We start from the raw sequence: 25938 nt of genomic DNA on the forward strand, positions 1-25938 counted from the left end.
TCTTCTTGGAGGATCAGGCCATGATAAATGCTGAAGAGGCGTTTCATAAAATTGAATGTCCATTTTGGACATTGAGTGGTACCCCATTAACTAATAGTAGGGGAAAAGATGTTATGAGTATTATCTCCTTTCACAAATATGATGGACTTTTAAAAATCCTATTTTCCAGAATTTTGTAGTTCTTCACAATGAAAATGTGGTGTTTGTTTGTTTTGTTGTTTGCTTTCTTTTTTTATTCTCAGAAAGCTGAATTAGATATTTGGAACATTTTAAGTCTTTAGAGAAAACTGTATTTTTAAAATAATGGATACAGCCCCACTTTCTCTCCATTCCTTTATTCTCACATTATTACATTTTATATTCAAGGTGAGCTATATTTTCAATGGCAGAAATGCCACCACTTGAGTCTAATGTAACCATGTTTAGAAAAATAAAGAAGAAATAAAGAATTTTTTTTCTCTCCAGACAAAACCCCTGAGCACCTTTTTCTGTTCTTAAAAGTGATATAAGAAAAATAGCATGTAGGTTTTTGCCAAGTCATTCCGATATTTTTTCTGCCCAGGAGTCTTTGTACAGGCTCCAGGATCACTATAAGAGCTGGAGAAGTGGTTCCATGGTGCTCCTGAGGAGGCTGCTTCTATCCCCAGCACACACAGTGGTGTATAATAGCTTACCACCTTCAGTCCCAGGGCACCCAGTGCCCTCTTCTGACTTCCATCTGCACCAAGCATTCAAATGGTATTCATACATACATACACTCAGCAAAACACACAAGTAAACAAACAAACAAACAAACAAATAAATAAATAAATAAATTCGTTTTTAGAAAAATTCAACATATGGGCTGAAAAGATGGCCAAGCAGTTAAGAACATTTCTATACTTCCAGACAAAATGGAGCTTTGTTCCTAGCATTCACATCTGACGGCCTACAACTCTAGCTACAAAGTGTTCTACTCCCTCTTCTGGCCTGCACAAATCTGTTCACACACACACACACACACACACACACACACACACACACACACACGCTTACACCCTCACACACGTGTGTGTGCACACGCACACAAACACACACACACACAAATAAAACTTTTAACATCTCAACATATATCTTGGACTTTAGAGAAATCTCCTTTGGAAACATGGGGATTTAATGGAAAATGTATATATTAAGATTTATTTTATTCCTTATGTGCCTGTCTGTGTGTAGGAATGTGCACCTAAGTGTAGGTGCCTGCAGAGGTCTGAGAATGTGTCAGTTCTCCTGGAACTGGAGTTACAGGTGGTCGGAGCCTCCCAATGTATGTATTCTGGACTGGTAGCTCATAGATAGAGCTCCAGAAAATATTTTTAAAAGCCACAAGAGTGCATAATTATAACAGATGATTTTCCTTATAATATTTACTTTTATATGCAGTAACTCATTTGACTCCCACGGGATGCACAATTGAAGCATTGAGTTTTAACACCATATAATATGAAGACATGAACCCTAAGTGTAAGGTCCATTTCATCATCTTTAACACTTCTCAGTAATAGCAACATGGACCATAAAGATATACTAATGTGGGTATGATCCAGAGATAGAAGCCACACCATGATTTAATCAGGGAAAATAGATTATGAGGAATTATTAAATGATGATAAAGTATGAACTATTATTTATAAATTCTACTTAAGGTATTATAGTAGAAATTTGATAATATCCAAACTGGAATATCATACCTTATTTGTTCTGCTTAGCTGGTAAAACTTACAGAGACTTGGGTTTCCCCATAGAAGAAATGTATAGAAATTTCACTTACAATGATCACAGTATGTTATATAATGGGACTGTTTCTGTCTTCTTAAGGACCTTTCATCTGGTGAGTAACCCAGACCTTGTACTGGCAGTGTCTATGACCAAAGCTAAAAATGAAGCCTGTGGCTATCCAGTTATCATTCAGGTAAGATATACACAGGCCAGCAAGAAGCCATGACCTTTCACGAAGCTGCAGGGAGGCTCTGTGCCTCTTTGTTACAGAGCAAAATAGCTGTCATAGAATGTTATCTTGAATGTCAGTGTTAAAATATCTTTTTTATAATACTCTGCCTAGATCTCAAATTGAACAGATTGAGATACCTCTCAATTTAGTTCTTTCTGACCAGCGACGACTGTGGACTTGCTGGGAGTCCAGCGTGGGGGCAGTTACTGCAGTCACACTCTGGCAAGCCTGAGAAACACTCCCGACAGAATTCATGGAGCTTGCAAGCTCTGAGGGTGATGGCTGTGAGGTGCAGCTAAAGGAGCACAGACAAGGACCCCTGGGCGCTGGAGGAAAAGACCCGGTCAATCTTTTTGGAGGTCTTGAGCCCACAGTAGTAATTCCAAGCAACCCTCTTACAGCATCTTTAATGCAGGCTTCATTTGAGTTTTGGGCAAAACCCAGGAAGCTCTTTTCTGCCATCCTTCCTTATAAACACACTCAGAATAGTTGTGTTTTTCTTTGCTAGGCCAAAATAAGGCTTAGGAAAATTCCAACTCTGCCTTTACGTTCTAGAAGCCCCACCCTAGTTTCCATCCAGCAGAATAATTATCTCCAAATAACATTGTTTTTAATTCCATGATTTTAGTGAAGACATTTGCCAGCTAGGAGTCTGAAACCAGGACATGGAATCAGGACGGATTCTGAGTCTTACTTAATTCAGACTTCTGTCCTCATAAACAAGGATGAGGCATTTATTCTAATGACAGCACACACAGCACTCCATGCGTCTTATGGGTGCCTCTTTACTACAGGCCACAGTGAGGTTAAACCTCATGTGGCTGCATATCCAGTTGGTTCCTTAATCATTTTCATATCATTTGCAGATATTAATATCACCCCATGTGTCTGTTTCTGTAAGGTATAAACTTAATCATAAGGTAATTTGTATTACCTTTTGAGACGTCTTTTAATTTCTAGTGATTCATCATTTTATGTATTAGATACTACGTTTGTGAGAAAACATAAAACTATCAGGTTAATGCTGTTATAACCTTTCTAATTGCCTTAGAATTTAGCCTTTGGTTTTTCCAGACCTTGGAGGTAACTCTGTTGACTGACCCATTAACTGAGCAATCAGGACTTCTTGATTATTGATCTCTTACCAGGAAGAGTAGTTATTGTATGTTATAACATTCCTTAAGGCATCATGACCAGGAGTCTTAGAACTAACATGCTGGCCCACATCTTGTTAAATTGAAACTGGTTTTTGATTATACTTGAGATAACTCAACAATGGTAGAATTATATAAAAATAGTTACATTCAATAGCAATAGAATTAATATATATATACATATATATATCCAGTTTCTGTTGTACATTCAGCTGAGTTGTTAAAAAAGACTTTGAATATCAATGAAAAACATTAAATTGTCAACGAATTGCTGATTTTTATTTAATAATCTGGTATTTGGGAATATACTATGCATGTTTGGCAGGAAGATAAAAGCAATAGACAAATTCACATACTGTTGCGAAAGAATAAAGTCAAATAATCTTTCTAAAAATGCTTTCTTGGTCAATAAAATCATCTTTTAAATGACCTTAATAGTCCTTCGAGAAATTTTTCCTAAAGAAATTTTTGTGAATTTACATAGATAATAATATACACATAGTATATATGTACATACCTATATATAATATGCATAGTACACACGTATGTGTATTATTATATAGATATATGTATATATGTTAATTATTGTATATTCTTACATTATTATATGTGGATACATGCACATATGTATATATACAAATATGCATGGTAGTATACATACATAATATTTTTACATATACATATATATATATATATATATATATATATAAACTGCTGTCTTTCCTATTATAGAGAATGTTTAAAAAACCTGCAGGTTTAATTGAGGACTAGAAAGCATAATGTCCCTAAGATGAAATGGTTAATATCCTTTAAAAATGTCAGAAGAATTCACAAAATAATATTGAGTCAAAAATGATAGAATTACAAAATTATTTTTTACTGCTTTGTAAATCAAATAATATGTTTTAAATTATGAAATATTTATAGTAATTTGCCAGTAGTTATCTCTGTACAGTGATTTATGAGTAATTGCTGTACTTTCTAAATTTATACAATAAAAACGAATGTTCACCATGCCATCTTATAAGCTCTCCTGCCCATATGAGTCCATATTTTGCTGCTGTCTTTTGGTTTTTAGAAATATAAACCATACAGCAATGGGGCTGCCAATCAGAAGTGGGATTACATGGAAAAGGAGAGAGTATTCACAGCCTTCCACAGCACGGCCCTGGACAAGCAAATCACTGCGGCTAATTCTTCTGGCCTTTGCACGTCCTCTGTCACCAAAGAAAACATCGACCAACCTGTGAGTAGTTCCCGCTTCCCACAGACGAAAGAAAAATGGGCTCATTTGACAAACAAGAAGTTTTTCCCAACAGGAAAGCTTAAATTCATTCAGGCTGAGCACTACTTTGCTTCAAACAGGGTCTTGCTACAGAGGCTTCTGACTTGTAATCCTCTTCCCTCAGTTTCCCACATGTAGGGTTTCGGTGTGTACCACCATGCATGGCACAAAGACTATATTTGATGAAATCATTTATACTCTGAGATCCTCATTAGGAAAGAGTGAAAGAGAATTGTGAAAAGTAAAGTAAAGTAGTCTGTGTAAAACTCCTTGTTTTATTATAGAACACTAGACATTACTGCAGTGAACCTCGATTTGCCTGCCACACACAATCAGCTGTCATCAAAATTTGGTCACTTTGTTAATCCCACATATGATATTATTTTACCTCTAAAGTAAGTATACAACTTTATAATTTGAACATTTTTTGACATTATCATTGTGCAATTGTCATGATTAACAAAATTAACAATAATATTTGGACAATATAACAAACTACTTTTGACCAAATTTCCTGGGTTGTCCTAAAAGCTCAATTTACTGTCTGTGAACTTGAGTGAAGAATCAGAGGAGGCCCTCGGGTGGATCTTGGTCATAACCTGGCACATAGACAGAAGGTCCGCCTTTGCATTTGCTTTCTTGTGCATTCTTTTTCCTGTGAATTCTATAAATGGGGTGCACACTAGTGTTGTCATTAGACATAGGCTTAGCACTTTCTCCAGAATCTCCATGGGCTTCCCTCTGTGTTTCATATATTTAGGTCTCTGGAGACCATACCTAGCCACCCTGTTTTTAATGATGCTTTTGGTAGATTGACCCCATATTTGGAAATCCCTTAATGCCTATTCATCCAATCTTATCATTTTGCTTCAAATTAATCAATTTTATTTGATTATACTGTTTTCTCCACATTAATTTGATAAAGTTTAATCAGAACATAACGTCACTATGTACATATTTCACAAGCCAAAAATATGGTTTGAAAGGAAAGGCAGAAAAATGCCTAAATCTTTTTTTAAATTATGTTTATCTGTTAACTAAGTTAAACAACTACAATACATACATCAACTCAGAATATACACCATTGTGAGATAGCAGTTTGGACTGAGCTCTGCTGGTCTTGACAAGGGCCTTTAAAGAGTCTGTAATCATCTTGTGGGTTTTCCGGTGGTATAAAGACTATATAGTCCAAGATGTAGCCTCTCACATGCATGGTGGTTGGCAAGCTTTAACTGTTTCACCTTTCAAGAAGATTAAATCAAACCAATTCCCAATGTGGCCTCAGGGCTCCAACTTTAACTGTAGAGCCCAGGTTCCACTGTGCAAGCTTCTCTCAGGCACCTGCTTGCCTCTTACTTCTGTTGTCATTGGCCAAAGTCAGCAACATAGCTTACTCACAATCACGGGAGGAGATAAGGAGAAAAGCACCATACCTCTTGACTAAAGGAGTCAAAAGGTATGTCATCAGTCAAAAGGTCACAAAAACAGGATTAGAGTGCTATGGCCCATCTTTAGAAACAATTTGCTACGCTAAGAGCCACAACGATTAGTTTTCAAGTCAATGTCTACCAACCACAATTTATTTCCAATAATGTTCAATAAGGTCCCCTGCTCCTTTTTATCTGGTGTTTGTACTGGTATCCTTATTATGAACTCCCAGGAGTTTACATATTAAAAAACAGTCAAGCTTTTTTAATTAAAATTCTTTCTAGTTTCCAATTGCCCTTCTTTGAACCACTTTGGGTACCTTCATTTTGCCTTTGCATCTTTTTGATATTATGCCTTACCCCAGGATTGATTTACTTTCTGTGCACAGTAAAATGTGCTTTATATACAACATGTTATATGTACTTTTCTTGTCCCTGAGGATGGCATTGGTCATTCTTCAAAGAAATCTTAATTCTGTACAGCAGTTAGGGCCCCCAGTATTGAATATCCATTACAAAGTTAAAGAATATTTTAGAATTAATTTCAATTATTAGGACTGGTAAGATAGCTCAGCAGATAAGGCATTTGCTGCCAAGCCTGAGGATCTGAGTTCAATTCCTGGAACCTACGTGATGGAAGAAAAAAACCCAGCTCCTTCAAGGTATCCTCTGACTTCCACTCATGTGTGTCCCTACCCCCTAGCATGCAGAACCAATAAATAAATTAAAGGATTAATTCTTAGGAAGTATGGTGCATTTGGGTCATAGTTTTCAACTTAGCATTTGAGGATGGCGAATTGCTCTCCTTACGCTGTGAAGAGTGCTGTAACAATTCTGTTGGGGTTCAGAAGCACCCATGTGGAAGCATCTTTCCTCCCGTTCTAGGGATACTCTTGTATCTCACCCGATGGAAAGAGAAAACTCATGCTCTGCTTGGCTTGCGGAAGGTCCCTGAGGGCAAAAATGGAGCTGAAGGAGCTGCTTCCCAGGGCTTCGTTCTTCTGTGTTTCAGGCTCGGAGCAGAAGTTCGCGCTACCAGGGCCTTTCAAGGTCATCAGTGTTGCCAAGGTACCTTCTGAGCTCTGCCACTGCCCACACAGCAGTGATTTGGGAACTTGGGATGCATTCGGATGCCCCACTCAGGTTCATCCCCTCTCATCTACATCATCTCCCTCAGATGCACCTTCCCATCCGCCAGCATTGTTTCTGTTTCCTCGTTGCAATTTAAATTACATTGTCTTTTAATAGCTCTGTCCATCCTTTGATGTTAATTGGGCACTTCTGCTGCTGCAGTCTACAGACACCTTTTCCTCCTCTTTGTGTGGTTGTTAAATAGGGGGGAAAAAATCTCAAACCTTTTTTTAGCATATTAGCATTTGCCCTACATCAATAGGGGAAGTGCTTATGTGGGTGTATGTGGGGGGGGGTTGGGGGAGGATTTGACATGTTGTTGTAACAGTTCAGGAAGGGTGGCAGAATTCATGCATCCATGTCTAATGCCACTTAGAACTCGTAGGAGCAGGGGACAAACACTGCCACATTCCTGTGACCTTAAAATGGCACCACTAAAAGAAAAGGAGAAAATCCTTCCCTTCTTGTTGAGAAGTTGTAAAGAGAGGGGGTTTTAAACGGCAGAATAAAAAGGAGGTAATGGTGAAATGTGGGCGATCCGCCAGCCTGTGTCCTTGTGGATCAGCCTCCCACCAGGTCCCGCTCCCCTATCTCCTCAATTCTGATTTACACTAGAGGTGGACAGTGACAGGCTGCACAAACTCCACCCAAGTAGTAAGTAACCCAGCAAGACAAAAGAACCAGTCCTCGGGGAAGCCTCACAGTATCTGCTTTGGCTCTGATTACTGAAAAGGACTCATCTATGTAATAGCAGCTTAGTCAGTGCCTGTCTGTCTGGGCTCCTGGGTCAGGGTACTGAGAGAAAGCTTCCTAAGGGATGCTCTGCACCTTCCTTGCCCCCCCTCAGTCATCTTCCACTGAGAGACGGCCCCCTTGTAGAGCTTTTCATTAAGGAAGCGTCTGTAGTGTTTATATCCCCTTACTTCAATCCTAGGTTCTCTTCGTCCTGATTTCCTTTCTTCCACATCTCTTATGACCCACCTCAAATCCAAACAAACATACAGCAGTAGTTAAGGAAAACCAAAGCAAGCCAGAAAGACAGACGAAGAGCTAAGAAGTCAGTGAGAGGACCAGAAAGAAAACTGAGGTATTCTAACCCAACTCCCTTCCTCCTCCACATCAAGAATCTAGAGTACATGAGAAAGCACTATCAAGTGTAGATGCCACCCACATGCTCACCCACACCCACATGCTCACCCACGCAGACTCGAAATGGGGAGTAGAAACATGACAAAACAGCAAAGAGGAAATACCACGATTTATGTCAACATTCACTTCTTTAAACAAACCAGGCTGATTTATCTTCTTCCGAAGCTGAAGACACTCTAAGACATTATGAAAAGCGTCTGTCATCTTTACGGATGAAGACACGCACGTGCAGTGCATCTCACGTTGGTGTGGTAGCTTCGTGCCAGAAGGCGGTGAAAATCATCGCATACAAAAATGGCAATGGATATCGGAATGGGAAGTTGATTGTGGCTGGAACATTCCATGGGGTAAGTGGCTATCACTGAAATCCTGTGTCTTCCCTTAGAGATAATGGTAGTAGGCAAGTCCTCATGAGAATCGCCCCAAAACTGAGCAAGGGGCACCCCTGCCTACATCCACAAGTTTAAGCTGGTAGGATGAAGATCTCCATTTTCCTGTAGGCAATCTTCCTGGTTGTTTTTCTCTGAATATGAGGTTAGAAACAGTGAGAAACCAATGAGGTGATCTTCCACTGGCCCCAAAGAAAAGATGTAGAGGAAGAGAGAAAACTGATTGATCATGAAGTCTTCACCCCCATGATGGACATAACGTCTTTTTCCTCCTTGCTTTCTGTGCACCTGAATGGTCTGAAACAAAACCCACTTCATTTAGCATTAGGGCCTTCTGAACACATACGTACTGGTTGACAAGGTGTTTCCCTCACTTTTAAGTTGGGGAGTCTCAAGTTGCCCAAGACTGTCATCGTTTTGTGGGTTGAGTAGTCATAAGAGACAGAGAGCCCCAAAGTGATAATTCTTTCTCAGCAACCCACTCAATACTTTTAATAATGGATTCTATAGGTAAGATTAAATACAATATAATATTTTCCTACCAACTCACTACCCCTTCCTGTTCAATCACCTTTGGGGTTGAAAACAATTGCCATTTTTCTTATTAAGATACTGTTCAGATCTGGAGAGATGGTTCAACAGTTGCGAGTATATTCTACCCTTTGCAGAAGACAGGAGTTTAGCTCCCGTGCCACCTCTGGTGTCTCACAACAGTCTGTAAATAACTCCAGCTCCCCAGGACCTGACACCTGCTGTTCTCCTGGGATATCTGCTCTCATGTGCACACAGAGATGCATAATCGTGAATATAATTAAACGCAAAAATAAATCAAAACAAAAACTCTTGCTCAATGGGCAAAGCAAAGGACAGAAGTTAACACCAAGATTTACCTGAAGTTGCGAAGCTGTGCGCTCATGCTCGTTCCCTCTCCCTCTCTCTTCCCCCCTCTCTCTCTTTCTCCCTCTCCCTCTCCCTGTCAGTTTTGCTTTTTGCCTTGTTTGGTTTTTACATTGTGTGTGTGTGTGTGTGTGTGTGTGTGTGTGTGTGTGTGTGTATACACATGTTCACAATGTAATTGTGGATGTTAAAGTACAATCTGAGGGAAATGATTCCCTCTTTCTACTACATGGGTCCAAAGATTAAGTTTAGGTCATCAGGTTTGTAGCAGACATTTTAACCCTCAGAAGTATCTTGTTGGCCCACAAGGCAGGGTTTATAATTTGTTTTCCCATCTGCAAAATGGGTTAATGGGTGATAATAGGTGATAGGTTAGAAAATTAGCTATTTGCTCATTTAAAACCATTCACCAATTTGCAGTACTAAATTTTCATCTCTTACCGTATGACAAAATGAAAGTAGAGTTCTAAGTTACAGACTTTGAATGAGATATTCTGGCAGAGAAATATGTCAGCAGCTGGGTTTTAGCTTTAGAGCTGGGGAAGTTCAAAGCCAGCTTTGGCTCGTGTTAAATTAGGGTAATAAGACATAAAAAGTAATCAAAAGTCAACGTCAGTAGTTCTTCAGTACCTGTGGTCTCAAAATAAAGGGTTTTCTCAGATTTCTACAATGGCAAACACCGTGTTATGACTTCAATTGTCATCATTATTTCCGGTTAGTGTTTTTAATATATATTTATTTTTATTTTTATGTGTTCTACCTGCATGTAAGTGCAGTTCATGCATGCATGGTCCCTTCAGAGGGCACGAGAGGGCATAGGATCCCCTGGAAACGGAGTTAGCTGCAGTTGTAAGGCATCTTGTGGGTGCTGGGAACAGAACCTGGGTTCTCTCGACAGCAGCGAGCGCTCATAAGCGCCGAGCCACAGCTCTAGCTCCTCCCTTCTCCTAGCTCCTCCTACCAGCTCTTCACACGTGTCCTGTATAGCTTCTTGCAGAGTGCACAGAACGACTTCAACTCACCAGATCGGCTTCCAAAATCTACACCAGAGATGGAACTACCATCCTCACCTTGCATGGCTTGGTTCTGTGGGCTATAAGAGAAAAACTTACCCAGAGAGACCCTAGCGGGCAAGAGAAAAGCACGGAGTCTGTTGGGACAGAAGACACAGCTGTTCAAAATACAGAAGGTTGGTTAATGTCTACAGACATCAGCTGGTTTTATCTACGCTCCACTACGAAAAGGTTAAATGTGCTCTATTTAGTCACCCCAGCAAGAATTTCAAAATTACAGCCAGCAACTTGGGTAAATGGTTACCAGAGTTATATCAAGGAGATTTTTCACGGCATCCTTACCTTTCTGAATAAGTAAAATGGAAAATAGATATTCCAGTCTTAGAACTGGAATGATAAATTGATTCATAAGATTAATAACAGTAGGAAATTTAACTACTTTGTGAAGCACTGACACGTTTTGTTCTAAAATTCAGAACCCAAACCAACTGGGAGCACTGAAGAAACGGCTGCTAGATCGGTGTGGATCTCTTTCTACCGCTGAAGGGAGGGGCTCGCTGGCTGCATTTTTCCTACCCTCTGCTTTCCCTCCCTGACTTTGCTGCTCCCATTGCTTCTGTGAAGCCCCGGAAGCTCAAGCTAATGCCCTCTCTTAGAACATCACATCGTAATTGTCCACCCACGTCTTTCTATGCCCCACACTATCTACAGTTTAAGGGAGGGGACTGCACCATGAACAATGCTTCATAAAACAAGACAATGTTGCCAGTTGTGATCCAGCAGCATGCTCTCACTGTGAGATTTCCTACTCCTGTCCTGAATGCCAACTTCAGTTTGTTTCCTAGTTGGGGTTTCCATTTCTGAGAACAGATACCATGACCAAGGCAACTCTTATAAAGGACATTTAATTGGGGCCGGCTTGCTAGTTCTGAAGTTCAGTCCAGTATCATCATGGTGAGAGCATGACAGGCATGGTGACAGAGGAAGTTCTAATCTTAGTCCAAAGGCCGCCCCCACAAGGACACACTTCCTCCAACAAGACTATACCTCCTAATAGTGCCACAGTTCAGAATGCCAGTCAGAATCCCAGTCAGATTTCCCAGTTGCAGCTGAATAACACTGGCCAAATTCTGGAACCCATTAGTACCTCAGGTCTCTCAATTGTAAGTGGGTATACTAGTAATCACTTTCTTTACAGAATTTTCATGAGAAGCAAGTGAATATAGTGTTGATACAAAAACCATAGAAAATTTTAGAATAAGAGATAGTTGATTCTGAAGCCATTTTGAGTAACCATAGCTAGAGAACACAGACCTGGATTACCCCAAACCTCTCGGTTACCGCAAACTCCATGTTCCAAGATGGAAGCAGTTTTATAGTTTCACAAAACAAAGTTATAAATCAATGCAAATTACAAGTACATTGATGAGAGAGGCAGGTGAAATATAGAGAATCTTTTATAAGTAGGCCCAGGATGCTACCTGATAACATTCTTAGGCTTTGGATGGGTGGAAGCTAGTGGTCTCTGTCTGTTAATAGGTTTTAAAATGTTTTACCTACTGGTTACGGGATGCCAGTTCAGACACAGAGTTGTGTGAGGAGGGACGGTTGTTCCTGAGGGTTAGAACTGGCCCAAGATAAGGTAGTTATCCTCTAGGCTTGCACTAATCTCTTCACAGTACTGAAATTCTAGTTTGTCCACTTCTGCAGACACGGTTTCTTCTCAAAAGTTTTAGTTCATTATGGAGTGTATCTGCTTGAGATTTTTGTTTCCTTTCTTTTTATTCTATTATAATTAAAAAAACTACACTGTGAGAAATATTTTGTTCTATCATAGATGGGCAGCCTGCTAATCGTCCATAAATCTCCCTTATTTTGTGAAGCCTTAACATGTGTCTGTTTGCCCATTTCCTGGACATCAGACTTTTCTGAGACTTGACATACACCCTTCTTTTTTTTTGCACCAGCTATGAATCAGACAGGCTGTGAGGTCTAGTTCTCATCCATGGGGCAAGACAGAGTCATCACCTACATCAGAATAAAAATCAAGTCCCCTTCCCCCTGAGTGCTTGCTCACAAAACTTTGGTCAGCTTGAACCCTTTTGCTGAAGTAAATTACCTGCAGATTTCCTAGTGTTGTTTCTTTGTACAATTCTGAGAGTTTCCTTTTCTAATAGACTGGGTAATTCTGAAATTAAAATGTGTTTTTCACAGAGAAGCGGAAGTTCAAATCAAGGCATTCAGAGCTTTGGTTGACTTGTAAGATCAAGGGACAACATGCTAGGCTGTCACATAGAATAGGCACATTGCTGTGTGAAGTCTCCTTTAGAGGGGCCTTAATCTCAGTCACAAGAAAAGGAGCTCTCATTTAAAAAACAAAAGAAAGAAAAAATATGTTTCTAAAAACCCTACCTCGGGGCTGGGGAAATGGCTTAGTGCGTAAAATGCTCTGTGCAAGCATAAAAACTTGAGTTTGGACCCCCAGCACCCATGTATGACAGCTAGGCAGGGTGGCACATACGTGTAACCGAAGGGCTGGGTGGTGAAGACAGGTAAACTGTGGGGTCTCACCGGCCAGCCAGCAAAACTGAAAGGGCAATCATCAAGTTCAGGGTAAGATCCTGTTTCAAAATTAAGATGGGGAATGACAAAAGATGGCATCCCCAAACCAACCCTAGGCAGCAATGTACCTACACAGGTAATCAAAACTAAGCACTTGCGTAAACCATATACATGAATAAATGCCTAAGTCCTAAACATTGTGTTGACCATTAATTTCCTCTCCTTGAATTTAAAAGTGGACACATTCAAAACACAAATGTATAAGTATGCACTTATATGCATGTTTATAGATATATTTACTTGAATGAATGTTTAATATAATTTATATTTAATTGGTATTTTGTCCTTATGAATATAAACATATATTAGACCAGTGCTTAGCTGGTGGTACCTTTCAAACATTCATGACTTTGCTTTATCATAATTGTGTATATTACAGTATTTGATCTTCTCCATGTGTTTTAAGAAACAATAATTTGAACCCTAAATGCCTGGATGATTTTTTTTACACACAGCTCTGCCTCATCTTAGTCTTTACAGGATCTTCATCTCAGACATGCTTCTTCCAAATTCTGCTTTTAAATCTTTTTGGAAGAACAGAGTAATGCCTCTCATCAGAAGAGTGTCTTTATTTTTTTCAGGGTACCAGTTTTTTTTAATTTTATTTTTCTTGGCTATTTTATGTATTTGCATTTCAAATGTTATCCCTTTCTCCTCTATCCCATACCCACTCCCCCTCCTCCCTGTTTCTATGAGGGTGCTCCCACCACTACCCACCAACTCCAACTTCAACACCCTGGCATTACCTTACATGCCATGAAGAGAAATGAGCCTTCACAGGACCAAGGGCTTCTCCTCCTATTGATGCTGGACAAAGCCATTCTCTGCTACATATGTGGCTAGAGTCATGGGTCCCTCCATGGGTACTCATTGGTTGGTGGTTTAGTCCCTGGGAGCTATGGTGTGGTCTGGTTGGTTGACAGTGTTGTTCTTCCCATGGTGTTGCAAAGCCCTTCAGCTCCTTCAGTCTTTTCTCTAACTCCTCCATTGGGGTCTTTGTGCTCAATCCAGTGGTTAGCTGCAAGCATCCTCATCTATATCAGTAGGGCTCTGGCAGAGCCTCTCAGGAGACACCCATATCTGGCTCCTGTCAGGAAGTGGTTCTTGGCATCAGCAATAGTGACTGGGTTTGTTGGCTGCATATGGAATGGATTCCCAGGTAGGGCAGTCTCTGGATGACCTTTTCTTTAGTGTTGTTACCTAACCCTTGCAAGACATCTGAGCTCTAATCTTCCTGCTGCCCCCTTCCCTACATGGTCAGTTTTCCAGATGTATTCCTTAACAGCTGGATGGCCTGTGAGGCCAAGTCTCTAACAGACCACCAAGACTCCCTGCAGCCTCCTAGTTTAAAAACAACATAGAGCACTGGTAAGGAAGAGGGAGGAGCCAATTTTTTTAAAAAACAATGCAGCGTATCTCTAAGGATGCTAAGGCGGCATGGTCTTCCCCAAACAGGTTTCCCAACACCCTTTCTGTTCTTCAGAGATAAATTATTTGTTCTCCCTTTTTAGAAGGACTGAAGCTTCCACATTTTGGTCTTCCTTCTTCTTGAGCTTCATATGGTCTGTGAATTGTTTCTTGGGTATTCCAAGCCTTTGGGCTAATATCACTTATCAGTGAGTAAATGCCATATGTGTTCTTTTGTGACTGGGTTACTTCACTCAGAATGATATTTTCTAGTTCTATCCATTTGCTTAAGAATTTCATGTAGTCATTTTTAATAGCCAAGTAGTACTCCATTATGTAAACGTACCACATTTTCTGCATCCATTCCTCTGTTAAGGACATTTGGGTTCTTTCCAGCTTCTGGCTATTATAAATAAGGCTGCTATGTACATAGTGGAGCATGTGTCCTTGTTATATGTTGGAGCATCTTTTGGGTATATGCCCAGGAATGGTATAGCTAGTTTCTCAGGTGGTACTATGGCCAATTTTCTGAGGAACTGCCAGACTGGTTTCCAGAGTGGTTGTACCAGCTTGCAATCCCACCAACAATGGAGGAGTGTTCCTCTTTCTCCACATCGTCACCAGCCTCTGCGGTCACCTGAGTTTTTGATCTTAGCCATTCTGCCTGGTTTGAGGTGGTATCTCAAGGGTTGTTTTGATTGTCTTTTTAATGGCATCTTTCCCTCTTCCGTATTTCAGAACATATCATTGAGCGAGACAGGGTCATTCATGGACTGCTCCTATATGGAGCTGAGTGTTCATATTATGCCATTAATTTCTCCAGAAGACCTTTAAATAAATTGCTGCTGATATACAGCAGAGTGCTTCCTGGGCAGGAAGCAGAAACAATACAGATGCTAAAATCACCTACCTCTGCCTCGGCCTAGCTATGTCACTAAGCCTCACATATTTTAGTCACTTTTCAAAGAGTTATTTCTGAAGAGACCACCTCCAGTAGGTAGACATGGTCTCCAGTTGAGGGATGGGGCCACCCATCCGACTCAAAACTTTTTACCCAGAATTTTTTCCTGTCTAAAGAAGGTGCAGAGACAAAAATGGAGTGGAGACTAAAGGAAAGGTCATCCAGAGGCTGCTCCACCTTGGGATCCATCCCATGAGTAAGCACCAAACACTGTCATTATTGCTAATTCTGTGATGTACCTGCAGACAGGAGCTTAGAATGGCTGTCCTCTGAGAGGCTCTACCAGCACCTGGCTGAGACAGATGGAGATACTTACAGCCAACCATTGGACTGAGATTGTGGACCCCAGTGGAAGAATTAGGGGAATACTGAAGGAGCTGAGCAAGGGACTGCAACCTCATAGGAAGAACAACAGTATCAGCTATCCAGACCCCTTAGAGCTCCCAGGGACTAAGCCACCAACCGAAGAGCATACAGGGGTCGGTCCTGAACCCTGCTACATATGGAGCAAAGGACTGCCTTATCTGGCCTCAGTTGGAGAGATGCAGTTGGTTCTGTGGGAGCTTGATGCCTCAGAGAAAGGGGATGCTAGAGGGATGAGGTGGGAGTGGGTGGGTGGGGGAGCACTCTCTTAGAGGCAAAGGGAAGGATTGATGGAATAGGGGGCTCATGGAGGGAGAACTGGGAAGGGGGACAGCATTTAGAATGTAAATAAATAAAATATTTAATAAAATAAAGAATTATTTCATTTTAAAGTATTTGAGGACATATTCAATTCTTTGTCTATGAAATTTCCGACTAAATGTATGTGTTGGCTCCAGTTTGGGTAATAATTATGAAAAAAACTAATTTATAAAACATGTTCATTCATTATTAACTGACAAGAGTTAAATGTGTCCCTTGTTTCCCAGAAAGCTCAGGAAGGAGAACGGAGAGCAGATTGGATTTTGTGGAGGGCATAGATAAGTCCCTGCTCGCTCATGTCCTCAGAAGCCCTGTTGCTGTGTGGGTGTCTTGTGGTGAGCCGTTTCTGCCTCTAAATGGTAAGGTGTTAGGTTTTACTTCCTTATAGACAGTGGGTAAAGAGAGGGAGAAATATATTTTATGTCATGAAAAAATGAATTAAGTGTGTATAATGTCACCATAATAATATCTTATTTATGCAGAGAGCCAATCGGTCAATTAATACATGTGCAAAAGGAGCTGTATGCATATATTTGCGCTCTTGCTTGTTTTTCTCTTACTGGAATGGAGCATTCTGCACGGAGAAGTGTCTAATTTAGTTGATAAAGAGATGCTTGGTGTATAAGGCAGAGAATAATGGTATCCATTAGAAAATAACAAATGAGTTTAATTCACACGGAGGACGACCTGTCCGCACATTTTCATTTTTAAGAATTGCACCCTTTAGGCAGTAGGTGGATGTTTCAAAAAATGAATGGTCCCAAGCCTGGCTTTCATCACCGCCAAACAGTTGGTGGAAGCAGGAAATGAAATATGGCTATTGAATATGGTAAATCTATACAATAAAGTAGTTTTGATCTCATTCCTGGGCCACCTCTTTCCATACAGAAATGCCCTAAGCCCTCTCATCTTTCAAATGAAGTTTCTTTTAACGGCCCTTACCTCTTTTAATTACATCTTTCTAATCCAATCTGTCTCTTAGAGCAGAAAGTTCTTTATAAGTTATTGGTGCCTATGATAAATTACTTTTGATAACAGAGCACTATTAGTGCAAAACATTAATTTTTTATTGTAGCTCCATGGAAATCAGAAAAATTAAAGAAACAAAACTGGCTGAAGAGGGCTAAAGGTTTGGCTGAATTGGACACCATGAAACACAAGGTGCGACAGTTGAAAGGTCAGTCTGGTCATTTTGGTTAATCCCAAGTGTGGCAGCAGCTATCAACAATTATTTTCTACTGCTTGATACCAAAATAGGTAGCCAGTACATGCTGCATAAACATTATGCTATGTAAGTTTGAACAAGGTATAAAATCTAATAGCATAGCCATTTAGTACTAATTTTGTATCTGTAAATTTTATATTAAAAGCAATATATACATACACTAAAAAATTGAATGTTATCTTCCTTGATTTTGAAATATTCCTTTATCTGACATAGTAGAGACCTTAGAAATAAACAAAACAGGACCTGTGAACTTAAAGTCTTTTTGGTATTTTTTGATATTTTATTGATGAGGAGTAAAGTTTACTTATGGGACACTTTTCATTTCAGCAATTAGGACAGAGCAGTACTAAAGTCTTCAAGGTCAAGGTCAGTGAGCCAAGGACTTATCTTAATACAATATAAGGTACAAATTTCATAATGAAAGCAAACAGTGGGTATTGTGTGTCCTTTGCACCATTCTCAAAGAAACGTAGCTTCCTGACTGTATACTGTTCCAAGCATTCGAGTTGCAGGTGATTGCTCGGAGAGCATCGCTGACCTGCGGACTCGAGTTGAGGAAAGAACACATTCCACTCTTTGTCATCGGTGTCTCTGAATTTTGCCTTTGGATTATAAACGCCATCTTTTGTCTGAAGTCTATGAACCTTCTTTCAACCACAGCACACACAGTTCTCAATGTAAAAGGCAACTCTGACTGTGAAACAGACGATGTCCATTCCTTGTCCATTCCATGTCCATTGTTATCCCAAGAACTGACTCCAGCTGTGAGAGAAAGCATCAAAGACTGCTCCAAACATCTGCTCCCCATACTACTAAACATTGTTACTTGGGTGTGCTAGAGACAAGTCCAAACTAGAGCTGTCATGCTACTCCGATGCCAATTCATTCATTTCTCCTCTATCTGTGGAGATAAAGTCTATCTCCACTATCCATCCAGGCATTCTCTCACAGGAACCTGCAAGTAATTCTTGTTATCACGCCCCTTTCCTTCCTCAAGCCAGTCTTTAGAAAGTCCTGTTACCTTTTTCATGGATCTCCAATGGATTCCAATTTCCTTAAGTCTGTGCTACTTAGTGTTTGCCAACTTGACAAAAAGTAGAGGAAGAAGGAACCTCAGTGGAGGATTGTTTCCATCCGGTTGGCCTGTGTCTTGGGGCACTTCCCTGATTAGTAACTGATACAAGATGGCCTGGCCCACTTTGGACTGTGTCACCTCTGGGCAGGTATACCTGGATTTTATAATAAAGTGAACTGAACAAGCCAGGGGAAGCAAGCCAAGAAGCAGCATTTCTCTGTGGTCACTGCTTCAGCTTCTGCCTTGAGTTGCTGCCCTGGTTTCTCCCTATGATAAGACAATAACCTACAAGTCATATAACCCCTCTCCTCTCCAAGTGCTTCTGGTTGGTGTTTTATCTAGTTAGCATCAGAGAATTTAACTACAAGAGTCTCCATTGTCTTTATTCAAATTCAAGCATACCATCTATTGATTGGGTTAATAGAACAGTTCCTAAATGGTCTATCTGCTTCAAGTCTTACCAGCATCCATTTGATGGTCACCAATTCCCATTCCCAAAGTTAAGTGGGTCTCTTTACTCACTCACAGTTGTGGAACTAATAACAATACCAACTCATCAGTGCAGATGACTTTATTCCTAGCCAAGAATATGAGAAATGGAAGATGAACCTCAAATAAATTCTTAACCCTTAAAAGTTGGGACGTGACAAATACAGAGTAAAATAAATAAAGGGGAGGGACTATGGGGTAGGGGGAGCTACCAATGGGAAACAGCCATATCTTTTGGGGGAATGAGCAGACACTTCTTGGAACTCAGGCACCACTTCTCAATTCGCCTCCTATGATTCCTTCAGGTTGTCACTATAGCAGCTATCAACTGTACTGGCACAAGAAGGGTGTCTTGCAGCATGCAGGTGGGATTATAATAAAGTCAGAGGTTGCCTGTAGGGGGCCCTCTGGCAGCCACCACTTTCAATAAGTCTGGATTACAGCTACACATACAATCCTCAAAGGTAACTAAGATTATGGTGGGTCCACCCCACCATCTCAGTACTCAGGTAATGTGAGCAAGGGTGAGACTCTGGAACTGAATAGATTCTGTCCAAACACAAAGGTGTGACCGTAGCTCAGATATAAGATCTGCTGAGGTTCCCTAGCATCCTTAGTAATGAGGCTGATGCTTCTCAATACAGACTTTCATGCTCTCCTTTCTGTAAGATCTTCTGTCTCCATGCTTGTCACACCCTTCTGAGTTTTCTTTTAGAACCCTAGGCTTATCATGTGCTGTAAAATGTCTGGGCTTGTGAGAAAGTTTCATTCCTTCTACTCCCAGGCTTTCTCCCTCTTACCCTCTTGGATTCTCCCTCATTGTTATTACTGCTTGCCCTTTCTCAGGGGTTCCCCTCCCCACACATTCTACTCCTGGGATAAAGCAATTTGTTACATCTTGAACTCTCCCCCACCACCCCCCTATAGCCCTCAAGATATTATTTTAATTACTTGTTCATGGGACTGTCCCCTTTAGGTGAGAAATGTTACACCATTCTAATATGTTCCTGACTAGTTGTAAAATGATTGAAGGGGGGAAAAATGAATGGAATTTCAATATATTCATTTCAGGGAATTTTCCAAGCTTCATTTCTTTATTGACTTAAAGCAGTTGAAAGCAACAAACTGAAAACAGCATCTGGCAGAATTGCTTCTGCTGAATCTTGGTTTTACATTATGTCTTCAACTTTTGCTATAATTTGCAAAAAGACATTTAAATGTAGCTTGGTACCATCAACAGCACCAACGCTGATGCAGTCTATATTTGGTCAGTGAATGGCCATTGTGGAGTTACCAGCAGATGTATTTTCTCTTCAGATTCAATGCTACTCCTGTCTCCAACTAAAACTTGGAATGTGTATGTGAGTTTGTGTGTGTGTGTGTGTTTGTGTGTGTGTGTGTGTGTTGCTTTTACACATAAGTTAACACATAGTTATATGTCTTACTCTGATGAAAGCCCTATACTAGTTGTGGAGATTATTAGAATAAATAATAGCCAAGTCTTAGCTCAGGTAACTGCAATTCCTATTTAGTAGGGTTCTCTCCCCATGCTCCCTCCTTCCCTCCCTCTCTCCCTTCCCCTCCCCCTCTCCCCTTCCCTGCCCTCCTCTCTCTCTCTCTCTCTCTCTCTCTCTCTCTCTCTCTCTCTCTCTCTCTTTCCCCCATTATCCTCCTCCTCTCTCTCATACACACAAACACACACACTTGCAAACACAGAGAGACAGAGACAGAGGATAGTCTAAATCATGATCCCTTGCCTCCTAAGTTCTGAGATTATAGGCATGGACCTCTGCTTACTTCTATACGTCTTCAGGGTTACCTGAGAGAGGAACAATGCAGGATGCGAACAGTTGCTGAGCTGACTGTTCCCCATTATTACAGCCATTGGTCATTGCAGAATGTACCATGGTAAAAAACAGTGCATTAACCTGACTGTATTTCATTCATAAGCATGACCAGTGCTATTAATAATAGTAAGTATTTTGTAACCATTTTGTGTTTATGTAGCTAATATCAAATAGCTATTATGTGATTAACTCACAATAGATAATAAATATTGGTACCTGGGTCCTTGAGGAGACAGTGTATTTCCTGACTTGACTTTTTGAGACTAATTAAACTCAGTAGTACAAATCAGACCAAAGTATCACCCTTGCTACACATGACCCAGGTAGGGAGATGTGCTAATCAGAATCCCTCCCCATACACACATACTGCAAAAGGTGGGTGTCCAAGTAAGGGAGTGGAATGAGGGGAAGTGATGAACAAGGCAACATGAAACAACAACAAAGCACTCATGCTCTCCAGCCAGCTTGGAAGAGGAGACTGAGACTGGAATAGGAGTGGTCAGCTTGTTTTGGCCAACTTCCAACAGGAGAAACTGTCTGCTGTCAGCAGGGCTCCACTCACTTGATATGGAATATTGGGAACAGAGAAGAGGTGTGGCTCCAACAGCAAACGCACGGCTATCCCCCCATATCATGTAAAATGAAGCAGAATATATGGGAACTAGAATGAGAAAATAGAGTCTTTTACACACAACCCCTTTGCTTGGTTTCAGTTTGTTATTCTTATATATGTAAATTATGACATATTATGAAAGCCTTTCCTCTGGATAAAACCTTGTGTGCATTTTCATGAACTGCAAATGCATTTGTTTGCTGAGGACCTCTAGAAGCAAGGTGACAGAAAGAAAGAAATGCCAAATAATCTATTTTCCCGGTTCCTGTTTTCAGCTTCTGGCCCTTGGCTGTGTAAATGATGTGTTATTGCTGAACTCTGTTTATCTGAACAGAATTTGAATGTCTAAGGTGCATTCTAAATATGATATTTGCTGGGGTAATATGTGTTTCACAAGTTAATATTGTCTGCACAGAGTGAATAAAATGGGCTAAAAACTAGTTTTTTATGGGTTGTGTTGAGCAAGGCTACAGTGGTCCACGGCACTTCACCTAGTGATGCTGTCATTGTCACTTACTGAACGACTGATCCAGGCAAGCTTTTCCACATTCCTAGATGGCACGTGAGATGTTAGTGGGCATGGTGTGCTCCGTTTTCCCAGAGACTCTGTTGTAGAAGCTTATTTTTATTGCTAGATCTTCTCATAAACTTTAGCTGCACTTACCAACGCTATCAATCCTGAATTATTTTTAGAGTTATGTTTGGTAGCCACCATGAGAGAATCTTCAAATCAACATGGTCTTGGCAACAAAGTTTAGACTGCACTTCATCTCACAGCTCTCATTTATCCCCCTGACTGTGGCCTCCTCACAGCCTCTTGTCGCATCTCTGGCCAGCACCTCCTGCCAGTTTCCCCTGTCTCAGTTTGTCTTTTAAATGTTGGGAATCAAACCCCTAGCCTTGAGTGTGCGCAGTGAGTGCACCAATAGTGGGCTGCGCCCTCAATCCTTTTTAATTTAAATTTGGAAACTTTCAGATGGAGGCTTGCTAAAGTTGCTCTGGTTAGCTTTGCATTCGCTCAGACAGGCTTCAAACGAGCCATTCTTCTGCCTCATCTTTCATGGAAGCTTCGGGTTCTATTCTTTATATACTGTCCTGCACAGTCACCGTTTGTAGGATAATTGTTTTCTTGCCATTTGCCTTCCTAAGTTTGAAGCAAAGACTGACTGAAGCATACAGCCCAAAATACACAACACAAAACAGGGCCTGTGTGCTTCGGAAGTTTAGAGACCAGTAGGAGATTCAGTGCTGAATGGACCTTCAGCTCAGAAAGAGAAAACAGTATCATATACACATGATTCTGAGAATACTTTACAAGGATTCAAAGTTGAAGGAATATAAAGGTTTGAGTCATAACACTTAATAAATTATGCCTGCAGGTCCTCAGAATACAGTGTTCCAATAAATAGTTTCTCTTACTCCAGCCTTTTAAACGGTAAAAGGACTCAGCAGAGGCATCAGAAGCGGACTATGCTCATGGGGTATTATTAGATAGAAAAAAGGGGGGGCTCCCAGCTCTTCTGTTAATATTATTTTAGAAATACTTAATCCCCAGGCTGTGAGGCTAATTGTGGGGGAAGGCTTGTTATTAGTGCAAAGAACAAAACATATGTTCCGAGACTGGGAGATATGATGGGAACTAAGTAAGGTCATGAATTCTATTTGACTGAATTACTGCTGAAGCAGATCGCAGATGCTGTGCGAGGGCCAGGTGGAAGTCAGCACGCTGCCTTCCTTTTCCGTCTGTGGAGCCCTGGCCACTTAAAGACCCACGCTTGAATATTGTTAAATATTATCACCTTTAGGCAGCTTGGCTTCTAGGAGAGGTTTAGTATTTTAGCCTGTGTTCCTGATCGTGGGTGAGATATTTATGCATAGAAAGTCAACCCTGATTACTCTGAAAACTGAAAGCCTAGACTCAAAACAGCATCTCTCGGGACTCCTTTCCAGGGCGGCGAGTAGCAGCCTGTCAGCCAGCCATGATGGTCCCCACCCGAAGCCCTCTGCAGCCAGTAGTAGTTGAAGGAGGCTGGACTGAGCAGACTCAAGAGGAAACAAAGCTCGTGGAACTGATAAGACAGACAGAGGTACATTCCTGGGAATCCAAGACATTAAAGACCCTGCCCCTTTTAGCAGCATGTGAAAGCATCGTGCTGGATTTTTAATTCATGCTATTAATATGCTCTCGGCAACTGAGCAGCTATGACCACCATAAGCATATGCCGAGCACTGAGTTGGCATTTGGAGAGTAGGTATCCTGGAGACAGCCAGCTCACATGACCGTCTGTTTTGTTTGAATGGAGACCAGAAATTATGACCTTAGCAAAGACAAGGAAAAGGCCCAGTGGATACATACAAAGGTAATTACACTAAGTGTAGTCAAGTTGAACCTTATGGCTTCATCAGTCATGATTCCCGAGGGTGTGACACAGTATGTAAAAAAGAGCAAGGACCACAAGACTGATTACAATGGAGACATTCAGAAGGAAGAAGTCGAAAGAGGGGTTCCAGCCAATTGGTTAATCAGTCAAGATTGCCAAGCATAAAAAGTTGAAAAGAGAAAGAAAGGTCAGCTGTTGAGACAGGACTAGTGATAGAGACTTGGGGGTGGGGGAACCTGTATGCTTTGTGGGTTTTTTAAAAATCAAGCTATATGTTACTATTTTAATAGGGCTTCTCAAACTCGTGACATGCGTTCAATGCCAAGTTCAACTGTGTGTCTAAATCCAGGTGCCTGGCATGAAGAACTTAGCATTGTTAGAGACCTGATCCCTAGCCAAGCAAAGAAGGATAAATCCGTAGTTAGGGAGTGAGTAACCAAGCATTGAGCTAGGATATGCTTGAGCTAGTGTTAGGAGCTGCCAGGCAAGGACTTGGCAAAGCAAAAGGGTGGCAGCTGCATTTCTTAAACTTGTGAGCTAGGACTTGATACACACAGTCCCCTAAGCATCACTTAGCTAGCGGAAATGGAGCGCTGGTTCTAAATCAAAAGCTCACTTGTTAGTTGCAAAGACGTCCCCTGTAGGAGGAACAAACACCCACTCGACCTGAAACAATGCTCTCAGCGCTGCAAATGAGTTAAGTGCTTTGTCAACGTGAATCTATCCATGTTATTACCCCAATAGCTGTTGACGCCTTTAGTGCTTCATGGAAGCAAGGGGAATCCACCCAAGGGTATAGCAGAAGAGGCCTGGGCTTACGAGAATTATTCAGTATAAATTGTGATTGCAAGGCATTTCTGTTTTCCATCATGTTCCTTATGCATACCAGACTGTTCTCCCCAAGCTGCATTCTCCGGACTCTCCTTGACAGGCACACCTTTCTGAAGGCCAGGAACTACAGTCCAGGCGCTCTCTGACGGAAGCTCAACGTGCAGCAGAGAGTCAGCACAGCCTGTACCAGGCTCCCCGAGTGAGACGAGTGTGGGCTTACCAGAATGGAGGCAGACCTCAGGATGGCACGTATGTCTGTGCCAGTGCTTTGCCAGAGGTAAATCTAATGTGAATAGCAAGTAGGCCTGGAATCAGACATCGGCTTCGACATCTCTAGATTGGTAGATCAGACAAGTTAATGAACTTTTCTGAACCTCATTTTCTCATTTGTCCGGTGGGAATCATACTTTCCACACAAGGCTGATCAAATTATTAAACGAGCATACATGTGTGAACATGAGAAGTCTAAGGCTAACTGACGGCATGTGCAAATTCAAATATTGCAAATGACCAGCAGAGAACGATGCCAATGGCATGCACTCCAGACCAAGACTACAATTTAAATCACTTAAGAGAAGGTGTAGTATCCCAAGCTTTGAATCCCAGCACTTGAGAGGTAGAGGCAGGAAGATGAGGAGCTAAGGGTTATCTTGAGCTACAATAGTGGCTGTAAGGCCAGGTGGGGCTGAGTGGGACCCAATTTATTTTTAATAGTTAAAATAATAATTTAAAGTATTTTTCCTCATTCACTTTGAATCTAGCTTACAAGAGAGTTATTTCTATACCCTGTCGTGAATAGTTCACTATACGTTATTTATAGGAAAATAACCCTAGTTCTTAGAGAAAGTCTGCTGTATTCTTATATGCCATTATCCTGGACTAACAGAGTTTCCACTTTACCCCAAAGATAAAGTATTGGCTTAGGAGAGACAAGCAGTTGTCCATAAACTGTAATTTGAGGGATAAAAATCTAAAGTTTGACATTATCTTTAAATGTCTTAATATCTTTAAAGTTTGCCTTCATCGCTAAGTGGAAACTTAAGGCAAGTAGGCTTACTCTTCTTTTCTGGAGTTCTTTCAGCTGCAATGGTTCTGCTCATAGCGCCTCACCTACTTTATTTTGTGAAATGTTTGCATAGACTTTCCTGGGAGGACGGAGATTCCCAAAAATAATGTCAAAATAACAAAGCAAGAATGGGGAGGCAAGAGGGCACAACAGACAGACCTAGGGTCGTTCACGATGCTGATGAAGGCTCTGGAAAAAAGAAGCATCTCCGCTAAGCCCAGCTCTAAGGCTGCTCCAGGTTCCAGGGAGAGCCTTTCGGAGGATAGAACCAGGGGTGCAGACACATCTCAGGAGTGGATGGC

The 25938-nt window shown here is 41.0% G+C and overlaps 1 protein-coding gene across 1 annotated transcript in view; it reads left to right on the plus strand.

Moving 5' to 3' along the window:
* Positions 1–25938, plus strand: part of Dcdc1 (doublecortin domain containing 1) — a 72591-nt gene that overhangs the window by 26404 nt on the left and 20249 nt on the right. Inside the window, exons 8-16 of the mRNA XM_032902254.1 lie at positions 1855–1948; positions 4220–4387; positions 6739–6921; positions 8277–8480; positions 10407–10608; positions 16334–16465; positions 17182–17283; positions 23309–23445; positions 24671–24847. Coding sequence (XP_032758145.1) covers positions 1855–1948; positions 4220–4387; positions 6739–6921; positions 8277–8480; positions 10407–10608; positions 16334–16465; positions 17182–17283; positions 23309–23445; positions 24671–24847 — 1399 coding nt within the window. The remainder of the gene's footprint in view (positions 1–1854; positions 1949–4219; positions 4388–6738; positions 6922–8276; positions 8481–10406; positions 10609–16333; positions 16466–17181; positions 17284–23308; positions 23446–24670; positions 24848–25938) is intronic.

The sequence above is a fragment of the Rattus rattus genome, chromosome 5 (genome assembly GCF_011064425.1).
Source record: "Rattus rattus isolate New Zealand chromosome 5, Rrattus_CSIRO_v1, whole genome shotgun sequence".
Lineage (NCBI taxonomy): Eukaryota > Metazoa > Chordata > Mammalia > Rodentia > Muridae > Rattus > Rattus rattus.